The sequence below is a fragment of the Notothenia rossii genome (genome assembly GCF_949606895.1).
Source record: "Notothenia rossii genome assembly, chromosome: 7".
Lineage (NCBI taxonomy): Eukaryota > Metazoa > Chordata > Actinopteri > Perciformes > Nototheniidae > Notothenia > Notothenia rossii.
The window spans coordinates 37,246,144-37,258,993 of NC_136905.1; the positions used below are offsets into that span (position 1 = coordinate 37,246,144).

Consider the following 12,850-nt stretch of genomic DNA (forward strand, 5'->3'; position numbering starts at 1 on the left):
CTAAGTTATTACCCTATCCGATAATAATCCAATTCAGAGGCAATAATTTAATATAACACATTATTTTTTATATATTATATATACGTATGTATATTCATATGGTTACAACCGGCCCTTTGAGTGCGACATCCCTGTTCTAGGGGGTCCTCACCTCCTCTAGGGGGGTCCTAGGGGGGTCCTCACCTCCTCTAGGGGGGTCCGGGGCTATGCTCCCCTTGAAGATATTTTTTTAATTATTGAAGTTAAAAGCATCAATCTGGTGCACTTTGAGAGCAAAATGAAGAGATCTATGGATCTATGTGCTCTTTGCTTGGTTCATGCCTTCCCAGTCCCTTATCACGTACAAGAGCATGGCGCCAGTTGTTGTAGCCAGTTGTGGTGAAGGCATCTGACGTACTTGAACCAAAATGTCTACATGCATAGCAGAAGATGGCATCTTTTTTACATGAATATTCCAGCCAATCTCTGTTTTGAAACCATGAGCTGCAAAATGAGAGCCTTACCCCACTGTACAGGCGAGTTGGGTACTTTTTTAATATACCTGGGCAGGCTCTGTTTCACCGAGGTCCTCTGGCACTTGCAGGCCGCTGAGGGGTGGCGGTGTTTGGGGCAACGAAGACGGCTGCTCCGTCTCCGTGGGCGAGGCGGACGTTAGTGTCCACGACAGTGGCCGCGGGTAACGTAATGTCCCCATGATCTGAACTGTTATTACCTGCAGTAGATGCGGTGTTACTGCTGGCGATAAGAGCTGGTTGTTTTAACCATTTTCTGATGTTCATCATTGACTGCTGTGTAAGCACCTTGCAGATGATGAACGGGTAACGTAATGTCCCCATGATCTGAACTGTTATTACCTGCAGTAGATGCGGTGTTACTGCTGGCGATAAGGGCTGGTTGTTTTAACATTTTTTGATGTTCATCATTGACTGCTGTGTAAGCACCTTGCAGATGATGAACGCGCAGCGGCACAGGTCACGCACACCTGATATAATAACGTTACTTACCGTTTAAAGTTGCCAAATAAATGCAGCAGACAAAGTTATTTAACCACAATTATAATTGATTTTATTTCAACTATATTCTTCTTGTTCTGATTATTATTATTACTACTATTATTATTATTATTGTTATTATATATGTAATATCTTTGACTTTTCATTTATTTAAATTTTTTTACTTTTAATTTTTCAACTGAGGGTGCAATGCACCCTTATGAAACCCCCTGATTGGTAACGATATATATTTGATCTAAGACTCAGTGGAGTGGTGCAGATACGTTTCCTGAAACCGGGAAATGAATTAGCATTTTACCACTTCTGATTCATTCCACTTGAAGCCAATGGTTTTTGAACGTGTTTGTAGTAAGAAGCCTCCAGAAGATCTTTGTTTTTTAAAAGTCTAATAGAATTACACGTTTTTTAGAAAATAAAAAATGTAATTAAACAGTGGCTAAATTAACTAATAAACGTCATCACGACGGACATTAGTAATCTTTAGCTTAGCGGTGCTGATGCGCAGCCACAAGGTTAGCTTTTTTACTTATGGCGATTGCATTTACGTTCAAAGGTGCTGACAGACTTGACAAAGACTGGATTTGTGGACTTGCTCAAAAACGTGGACGTGCTGTATCTCTGATGCACTGTACAATCTCTTGTAGATTTCTTGCCAATATAAATATGTATCATAAGCTTTTTTTGTACATCAAACAAAATCTAATCACATAGATTTTTGATGAGGGACCCCAATGTGATGCTAACTCCTTGGTCAGCCTACACAAATACATCATCACTGCACCACTTTATACCTCAGTTGTGTTTTTGCCTCAAGATTCTGAAAAAAATATTGGTGCATGGGATTCAGAGGAGAATTCAAACCACACGATGTACTGTACCTTTAATATGAGCACTCATTAACTAAATGTTTAATATTCAAAAGACAAAATACACTTTGATTTAAGGAAAGAGAGAACTTCATATCAGTATTATGAGTAATTTTCATATAGAAAAATTATAATTCTGGATGACATTTCTGATTGACTGCTGTCACTTAGCTAAACCTCTGCTTTTTGCAAATAAAATCCCTTCATGTGTATGATGTAGGGAATTCCCCAAAGTGTAACAAGGTGTTAATGCACAGGCTTTAGCAGTGGTGTGGTGTGCTATAAAGTTTTTTTTGTTTCATCACCTGCGCCAGAAGCAGCAGCAGTGCGACTGATGTCATTAGAAGGAACATAAAATAAGCGATAACCGGTGACATTAACATCAGTAACTGGAGATATCAGGGCAGTTGGCAACACAATAAAAGGATTATGTGGTTTTAGCAGTGCACCCGTGTGGAATAGGCCTATCGGTGGCGAGGAGAAGCTGCTCTAACTGTGTGTACGTCAGTCCCAGTGTTCTGTCTCTCACTCATACCAACAGTCAGTCACACAGCGCAGCACGAACACAAGCATACAGTACATAGATAAAATGTGTTATGTGTACACACACAGAAACAGTATATTAATGCACAGTGGAACTCCTTGTAAATTGTATGTGCTTCACTATACTAGATGGTTTAGTCTCACAAAGTTTCATGAAATTAGTTTGACTTTTAAACATACAAATTATGAATGTGAACAGAAGTTGGAGAAATACATTTCCTCACCATTAAAGGATCAAATGGAGGGCATGCTGTCAATACACCTTTTTATTAGTGTAACTAAGCAGATTGTTCAAAGAAATATCACTGCACCTGTGTTATGTAAATGCCTGATGTATGTTTACAGTTTAGTGGGTAATAACACCTTGAGATGGATTACTTTTTCTGCATAGAACAAAAGCAAAAACAGTGAGACATTGTTCAGGGACAGAAAGCTTGGTAGGGTTAAGGTGCGGTGGAAGGGGGGTTAAAAAAAAAAAAAACCTAAACTATAATCGTCCCCTATGCTCAACCAGCTAGGTTATCCTCACATCATCCCTTTGACCAAACTTTTACCAAATCGTTGGTTAAAGGCACTTTTCTTTCCATAGGGCATCAGACTCATATTAGTGTTCTCCAGAGCACCAATATGAGTTGCAATGATATTGATCAGTATAGACATCATACAGACAGGATAGACCTAAAACCTATAACTGTATTCACTGGTTTCAGTCACTGGTCCTAAACAATTTAGTATATTTTAGTATTTTATTGTATACACTTTTGAGTGTCTTTCGTTTTTTTTTTACTGATCGAATTCTGAACCATGAATAACAAACCAGTTTTCCTTCTTGGTCAACCATGATAAAACCATATGCTAGCATATTGTATTTTTAGATTTGGTTCACTTTCTTACCCCTTATTGAGTCTATCGATGTAGATAGTGGGGTTTTAAACAGGCATTTCTTCTGTATAATGTAGCTTCAGTGACAGCTGTTGACTAGAACAGCAGGGAAACTCTTTCCAATAAGATTTGGGCCTTTTGAATCCCTGTGGTGAGCAGTATAAACTAAATTCCAGTCATCTCCATTTTATTCAACCAAGGCACCAAAACTATTTGCACGGGGGAGGAAGATATTTGACGTGTACACTACCAGGGTAGTTCAACCACAGAGGCTCTTATCACCTGACAAGACATGTTAAAATGCTCTTGTCACATATATAGTGGTAGAGGAATGTAATCTCTTCTGCTCACATTACATAATCTGCCTTTCACATTTCATGAAATTCAGTGAGAGTGCTTATGCTACACTCTACTACATCAACCACATGCAGCTGTAGCCCAGCATGCATTGTGTGTACAGGAAAAAAGAAGGAATAAAGTGAAGGGGGGAATTCATACACTTACCCAAACACTCACTTATAAAGATATTATATACAGATAGGTGCATATTCTGAGCCAACTTAGATGACAGTTGCCGCTTTTTATTTTTGTGTGTGATCATATTGCCAGTAACATCAGAAAATACATGTGCGTTAACGGTAAAACTGTCAGGTCACAGCTGCAAGACAGCCGATGTCTCCTGAAAGTTTTAGAGTTAACATGAACTTATTTTCCTCTTTTTTTCTTTACCATGCTTCAAATGGCAGCCACAAGCAAGAACCACGAGATCACGAGTCAACCGTCAAAGTCATTGGTCTAGGTTTAATCTGAAAGGGTTGTCAAAGCAGAGACACTAAGAGAAAAGACAACTTGTGCAAATCATATTTTAGATGGTTTCATCAGCCACAGGATTCTTAAAGTTACATAATTATACTGTTGAGTGGATAAACACAGAAGCAAATACTGCACTAAGGAGCTGCTTGTGTTGATAGATATAACACCTACTAATCCAATGTATTCAAGGTTTTTTGGTCAGTCAGTCAACCATAACCCTAGAAAACATCTCTGATTGTTTATAGATGTTTATGTTTTAATCTAAAGCTCGGTTTTATATCATGCATTTTATTCTTTTACCAGGCTTTTGACTATGAATCAGATAAATAAAAGACCAAATGAACAGAGTTCTTTGCCTTCAATTACCAAAACCACAAATCCAATTACAAATGAGTTCTAGCACTTATTAGCGAATGTTCTTTACAAACAAACTTTGCAGCACTTGGGTTTATTGTCTTTAAACACTTGCAATGCCATTTGAACAGCAAACGATTAACTGCAGAGAGAGACCTACAATTGTAAAACATAGCTCCAATTTGAAGGAAAAAAAGTTAGGTGCAGAAGTGACAAAGTGAGTCATTTACAGAAAAAAACCCAAATGTCTGATTTGGTGGGGTAAAACAAAACACAACGCCTTTAAAAGCCTGCATAGGAAAGTCATCTGTAAACATATATTTAGATAAGGATTGTCAGTGGCTATGAACACCTTGGAAGCTTTACAATTAATGGGTTGAGGTGACAGCCACAAACTCCTTTAAACCAGATAATTGTTGTTCTGTTGTTGTTTTGTTCTGTTTGTTTTCCAGTTGTCGTGCTTGAAGCAAGGTGAAGGAAAAAGAAGAGACGGCATGAACTCTGAGACACTGGAGATAGTGAGGGAAAGGTGGGAGAAGGGCAGCAGTGTTCACACCGAGCTTGACAAATCCCACACACACTTACGCCAACACATATCCATATGAGAGCACAAGCATTCTGCCACTCTCTCTGACATGTACACACAACCCTCGAACGGCTGATAGGCCTACAACTTCTCTATCTAAGGTCTGGTGGTTTAATTGTGTGTGTATGAATTTCCTGTGGTTTCATTACCGATACCAAAAATATGCCAGGAGCAGAGGTTGCGCTGCCCATCATTTTGACAGACAGGATCGTAACATTTCCGTCAAAATCCAATATTACCAGACGGCCTTTACACAACTCTGACGAGGGGGGGGGGGGTTGCGAGAGAGCACGCTTGTGAACTGTCAACGGGGGGAGGCGTGAACTGTTAGCGCCGTGTAGCCCACTGCGCCTTGCTGGAGCGCGCACAGCGTAAAGCAAAGACATTTAAATTATTTTTACGGCAAAGTTAGGTTTGGAAACGGTATCATTTCCTTTTTGGCGGGCATGCATAACACCCGAGCCTCGCTGCGGGGAAACTTTTGGTGCTGTTCCGAGTCAGAAATCGAATCTGTCAAAATGACGGAAAATATTCTGTTAACGCGACCTCTGGCCAGGAGCTAAGCACCAACTGAATTGGAAACTTGAAAAAGGCAAATATTCATGTGATCCTTAACGGTTAAACTGCATTTAGCATTTTACACAGCAATGGTGTTAAGGCTGACATTTGATACATGACTGTTGATTAGTGTCAGCACTGTCACTGAGTGGAAGGCTTTTACTGTGTGAGAGTGCTCAGGATGCAGATCCTGTGATTACTGAGATGGGCCTGCTGTTAGTCCGAGGGGCGGGGCTAAGCAATGGAAGCTAAGCATGTTTCTGTCTGTGTGTGAGGCTGTGATCACTGGAAGTGACATGTTACCTGGCTATGACAAACAGCACACAACTGACACCCAAGTAAGCCAGCAGAATATACATCCAGATATCGGGCGACAGGGGGTTGAGGAAGGAGAAGACCCCAGGGTTGGTCCCGTTTGGCTTGCGGTACAGTATACTTATACCCAGCGTCATGAAGGGTTTGGAGAAGTCGATAACCTTCTCTCGCACGTATGTGATGGCGAGGGGAGCCACTGCAAGATCAGCTCTCTGTCAACAGGAAACATAAAAACAGAAGAGAAATAGGCTATAAGTCAAAGGCACAGGAAGGATTTAGAGGCAATCAAATTAAGAAAACAGAGTCTTTACACACTACAGAGTCTGTCCCAAGGCACTTAGCAAGACATTTAAAGCCCTCTTTCTCTTTGCACACATCGAGTATACTCTCGCTAGTAAACTCAACCTTTTCCCCCTGGAGCCTAAATCAAAGTATTCATTTATTTGCTATAACTACTTTCTGCTTTTGTTGGGATAGGTGCAATCTGTAGACTACCATAGCTCTATACTTTATACGACGCTTTGGGATATGGGGAGACATATAGAAGAGGTCCCCATTGCTTTTAGAGGACAAACAAAACTAGAGCAAAGACTTTGGAATCATTTCTATGCGGTTGTTGGACTGTAGGGAACTTTTGGTTTTTTGCTTTTTTTTCTAAGGTCTTGTTAACACGATAAACCTCATGTAACAAAACTCTAGACTATAAATCCAGTCTGCTCCACGATATTCTTGTACAACAGCAACGTACTTTGACTTAAAAAGGCAAAACAGGATGCGTTGTATATGACTATTGAGAACATTTTAGCATAACTTTATTGGACCCTGTCTTAATAATCATGACACCCAGTATAGAATGGAGAAGTATTAACTGTTGGAATCTGCTTGTACTCACAATTGTTAAATCCTTCTTAGGCCTTGACACTCAGTAACAACATATTTTGGATTGTTTTAACATTGTTTCCAAAAAACAATGAATGATAGAACAAACCAGTTCTGCTTTCCGGTGTGGCCAACGAGATAAAGAACACATGGACAAAGCACTCTTTACTCAGACTAATCAGACTCTTGCCAAGTGCCTGCACTCAGTGATTCTGCGTCCTTGATACACCACTTTTATAAAAAAGAAAAAACAGAATTGGTACTAGATTAGCATTGTGCATTGGTAAATTCTGTCTACTTCACCTTGACTTTGTCAGTAAGACATCCAATCATCACCTCAAACACAACACCTCTCAGCAAAAGTGTGTGTTTTTCTCTTTACTGCTCAATGATACAATTGTTCAGCAAGCTTTTAGTCATATTCTGACAAATTCACCAAAGATCCTAAATGTTAGAGATATTTTTGGAGAGTCCACCCAGAGAGAAGAGAATATATGATAAGGATATACTTCTCCTAGCTCATTGTGTAACAGGCAACGGTACTGTATATATTTGAATATCTCTACAACCCATGCCAATTCTGTGGACCTTGAGGTAGCGATGTTTTTTTTCAGTTGGAAGGTTGGGGGTTTGATCCCGGTCCCTTGCCCAACAGGTTGCATTTTCTTGAGCAAGACACTGAACTCCAATGTTCTCCCATAGGTATAGCCAATGATTTGTGAATAGTAATCTCTCCTGATGAACCCTGAACCTGCCTCTGTATGGGCGAATGGTGAATGTGTTCGAAAAGCTGTTTCACAAAGACTAGAGAAGCCCATACAAAAGCAGTCCATGTACCATGCTACATCTACTCAGTGTTTGAAACATATTCTATGCAATGCACTGCCACAGTTGCATCTCTTATTCCCAAGCAGACTGAAAATAACTAATACATCTGTCACTTGAAATGTTGATAATACTTCTGACATTTACATCGTGGGTAGTTATTGAGGATGGATCATTTAAGGAAGCAATTAACTTGAGACCTATTCTCACATTCTTTTTTTAGTTTGTCTTTGGCTGTGTGTGTGCGGAGGGCTATAATACTTTTCCACTGCAAGAACTTAGCCCATTCCCCAGGTTTAAAATGGCATGCACTTTTAATAACCTTGTGTGGCTTTGGTAGTAAGTTATTCCTACATCAATTACTGCAATGTTGAATATATTTGTCTTTGATTTTCATTATAATGTACATACATATGTAAAGCACTTGATATGCCATGGCAGGGCATATAAATCAAATCACGTGCCTGGCACCAACTGGAAGTATTTTGCTAAATGTCTTATCTACTGAACCTGCTCCCTCTGAATGGCTTTCCCTCTACAAAAACTAATGACATTGTTTTTTCCAAACTTACATTTTTGGTAATACTTGTTTTGGTTGTGTCTTTCCATAAATGTTCATACAACATAGCTTTTCTTTCCCCAAGTGTTGGTTTTCTGGTAGCTAAAGATGCATTGGTGAAATGCTGGTTACTGTTCTATGTAGTCATTCTTGATTGATGACCCATACCTTCTTTGCAGCACTTAACCCTAATAAACATCAAAAGAACCTGGAACTTATTGCAGGTCACCTTCTAAACAATGCCATCATTTGGTCCAGTTACTCATCAACCAACCAACCAAACACAAGCAAAACAAAAGCAGATCCTTTGACAACTGCTGTATCTGAGGTTATCTTTTGGCAAGAGTTGCAGTTAATGGTTTGTTCAAGGGAATACTTTCCACCTTGTATGCAGTCTAGATTAGTCCAATCAGTGTTGATGGTGTAATCAATTGAAGCAATAAAATAGTGTTTGCTATATTGACTAAGAAATTGAGTTTCTGAAACAGAGGGTCTCTGCTGCTATTTCCTCTTACACGGAAAGCCTCTGTCTTTCTTTGTGTAATTTCCCCGGTTGAACGCTTGAAAAAGTGAAATGAAATGTTCCATTGTAAAATGTATCCCCATCCAGTACATCCATATTTTGGGATGCCATTTTAACTGTTGAAAACGTTTCTCGTTTGCCATACAAAAAATGGTTCTGTTTTTGTTACCCGTATAGACAGACTACAAATCCAGGCTGAAATAGAGTGGTGGAGGAACAAGTCCTAGACCGCAGAAAAAATAAGTTAGCATTTTACAACTTACGGTTTCCTTTCTCAAAGTTAACGGTTTTGGCTTTTCTTTAGACACCTGAAATAAAATCAGTGGTTGACAGAAGTTGAAGATATTTCCTCGTTTTGTTCGACTACATAAGATACGTCAGTAAATACCACACTGGTGAATGTCCAAAGCTTCTGTGTCATAAAAATGGTGGTTGCCAACAAGTGACTAAATAAACTAACAAACCTCATCACGCTGCCACAAGTCTGCCTTTTTAAAACGTTTTAAGTATTATACATGTGTGTTTGACATTGAGCTTCTTTTCTGTAATATACCATCATCCAATTTGGAAAATCCCATTGCTTTTTGTCGAGGGAGTCCTTGCGACCTCCCGGTTGGCCAACAAAAATATCTTATAGCCATCACTGCACTACTTTAAAGCTCGTACTTCTTTATTTCATCCAAATACGTCCCTGTAACATCAAATGAAAGCTATCAGAGACAGATTTTGTAGCTGCAAGCTTAGCTTTCTTGCGCAATATAGCACTCACTAAGGAATGATTGCTTTAATTAACTGAATTCACATCCAACACTTACATAAACTGTAGTGAATTTTTCTTTTTGATACACTGCAGTGGCAAACAAATCTGAATCTGCTCTATATACACACAACTGTTTCTCCAAACACTGAGCATTAACATGATTTCTCCCGGAGTTATTTATAATACTGAATAATCCCTTCTCTGGCAAGCGCAGAAGTCGTGATTGTATGTGAGACATGTGCGTTAGAGATATAGAGCGGGATGTATAGAGCCTTCCCAGGAAAGTCATGTTAACATATCTGGGGTGAAAACCATGCAGTTCTGTTGACAGTTAATAAATCTCCAGCTGCATTGTGACTATAAATGCTAAACATTTACAGCAAGGTCAAGTGGTTCCTTTCTCAAAGATATATCCTTTTTGTCTTATGAAGGTTGCCATATATCACTCGAAGATGAACGGAGCAAGCTTCCCGCTAGCAGCTGGGATGTAACAAATGCAGTACTCAAATCTTATACCAGTGTAGTGTAGGAATACTCTGTTACAAGTACAAGTCCTGCATTCCAAATGATACTCAAGTAAAAGTACAAAAGTAGAATATATTTATTGTGCAGATTGGTCCGTTTCAGAATAATATATATGATATGTTTTATAATGATTGATCATGAAAGTGTTCTTAAAGCTGGTAAAGGTGCAGCTAGTTTGAATGACTTTGTATACTGCAGGGTAGCTTGTGAATTACTCCAGGTGGAACTAAAGTCTGATTTAATACTTGATTATATTTCACATCATTCATCCACATCTGTAAAGTAATTAAAGGTATTAAGTAAATGTAGGGGATTAAAAGTACATGATTTACCTCTGAACTGTAGTGGGGTAGAAAGCAGCATTACATTGAAATACTCAAGGACTTAAGAACAGTACTTGAGTACTTTGTTACTTCCCATCTCTGAAAAATAGTCCAGGCATCTTTGACACAACCCTCCACAAAGTTATCTCCACTTTGAACATTAGAAAGATCTTTTTGCTAAAGTCCTCTGACAGGGTGTTTTCAACTTGTTCAGCTCTAAATTCAGCATGTCTTCTCCAAACAAACTCCTTCTGATCTGAGGGCCTGTCCGCTGTGATCACCATCTTTCCCTGTCATCCCGCACCCTGTTCAGCCCACTCTGAATATCATGTGGCAGGGGATTGGGCCCTTCACCATGAGAGGAGCAGACGGTGTCACAGCGGCCAATGACTCCACTGATCAGGAGCAGAGGCAGTTAGGGGAGGCTTGACCCCTCTTGGGTCACATGTTGACCGTTGGCCATGCAGCGGCTGCTATTTTTATGCCCATGCAGTTTGTCCTTTCTGAGACTTTGTCGGTTGTAATGATCTACACTGTCGGCAGATTGTGTGTGTGTGTGTTTGTGTGTGTGTTTTAATAAGCTCTGTAGGGGAAAACGCGCGCCGACAGAATATATGCTCTCCTCGCATCACTGTACCCTCAAAAAGTGCTGCTTGTTATCTTCAGATTCTTTTTTCTACTTTTCCTCTCAGTGAGTTTCAGTGAAATACCCGTCATTATCCTACATCTTATTTTTGGGTAATTTTCAAGCATTTAGATGCTAATAGATGTTGATATGACAATAAACACTAATGTAAAAGTCATGAAAAAAAACTTGTTCTTGACACAGAACTAGACAACATACTTGAGGTGAATCCAATTAAGAAAGCAGGGTCTTTACACACTACAGATTCTGTCCCAAGGCACTTAGCGAGACATTTAAAGCCCTCTTTCTCTTTGCACACAACAAGTATACTCTCGCTACTAAACTGACCATTTTCCCCCTGGAGCCTAAATGAAAGCATTCATTTATTTTCTTTACCTACTTTCTGCTTTTGTTTGGATGGCTGCACTAAACTTTATACGATGTACTGGGATGTAGGGAGACATATAGGACAGGTCATCAGAGCTTTAGAGGACAAACACAACCAGACAAAAGAGCTCTTTGTACTAGTTTCACTACTACTGTTTCTGTACTGTATTGGGAAATAAGGTTCATTTAGTTTGCTTTGTTTGTTGGTTGGTTTGCAAGACCTTGCTGATGTTATAAGACTTATAACACTCTCACTGTTAGCACATAGTCTGGGCCCTATAAGTGCAAAGTCATATGCTTTGCACATGACTTGCAAATCTTCTGCCAATTTATTTATATTTAACATGTCAACATCAACATTTCGTTTTTCTAAAACATGTTCTTGACAGAGAACACAAGAGCAATCTTAGAGTGAATTCCATTTGAACAAAATGGATCCAAAACACACAATTATTCCTATAATCTGTTAAATATTTGTTAAATGTAAAAAACATAAGAAATTTAAAAAAAGAAAATAGAATTAATAGATTATTTTGTGACAGCTGTTATTTTTGCACTTATGTTTGCACTTGGATCAATAATATATTCTACATTTTGATACCTTGTTCTGTTGAATTAACAGTCCAAAACCCAAAGATATTACTGGTAATTTGCAGGACATAACAGTCTGAATCCACTTTTAAAGCAATAATTGCTGTAATAGATACCAAACATATAATCTAAACCCAAAAAAGTTTAATTATAACATTTTATTCCCCAAACAAATTGCTGATATCTGAAAATATTAACAAAAACTTTCAGATGGGACAAACTTCTCCACACCTCTTCAATTGACTTGGGATGTAGAATATAATCACACCCACTGGTCTGAACTTAACTTCTGTTTGCTTGGATCATAATCATGCATTGTCTTTAATGAAGATATAAGAGACTCACGTGGTCCATGAGCTCCTTGATCATGCCGTTCCACTGGCCCGTGTTCTCGTCCTGGGCGCCGTACCGCCCGTCCTCCACCAGGCGGACCTCGTACGTGAAGCCCAGGATGCTGGCCAGCTCTCTCAGCAGGTCTATGCAGAATCCCTCGAAGCGGTCGTTCCCGTACAACGGCTTGTCAGACTTCTTGAACATCACATATGGCTCTTCCTGTCAAGTGAAAAAGAGGAGGGGGTGAGTCTCCACGTCTCCACGTCTCCACGGCACCTTTTACCTTCAGATAAGGCCTATCTGAAGGGTGTCTGATGTGTGAGATAGGCTTTGGAGCTACACGTCGGCTGGAGGAGTAAAGTATGTGTAAAGCTGCTGTGTTTACGTGTGTGTGTGTGTGTGTGTGTGTGTGTGTGTGTGTGTGTGTGTGTGTGTGTGTGTGTGTGTGTGTGTGTGTGTGTGTGTGTGTGTGTGTGTGTGTGTGTGTGTGTGTGTGTGTGTGTGTGTGTGTGTGTGTGTGTGTGTGTGTGTTTGAGAGCCAGCAGGCCCAGTCCTGTGATGTGATGTGAGTTAGGCTGGGTGCAAAGCGA

General features: G+C 39.6%; 1 protein-coding gene across 1 annotated transcript in view; it reads right to left on the bottom strand.

Annotated features, from left to right (window-relative positions):
- The window catches only part of LOC307047203 (glutamate receptor ionotropic, kainate 2-like), a 344,882-nt gene that overhangs the window by 69,417 nt on the left and 262,615 nt on the right, over positions 1 to 12,850 (bottom strand). Inside the window, 2 exon segments of the mRNA XM_079693992.1 lie at positions 5,919 to 6,142; positions 12,273 to 12,479. Coding sequence (XP_079550118.1) covers positions 5,919 to 6,142; positions 12,273 to 12,479 — 431 coding nt within the window.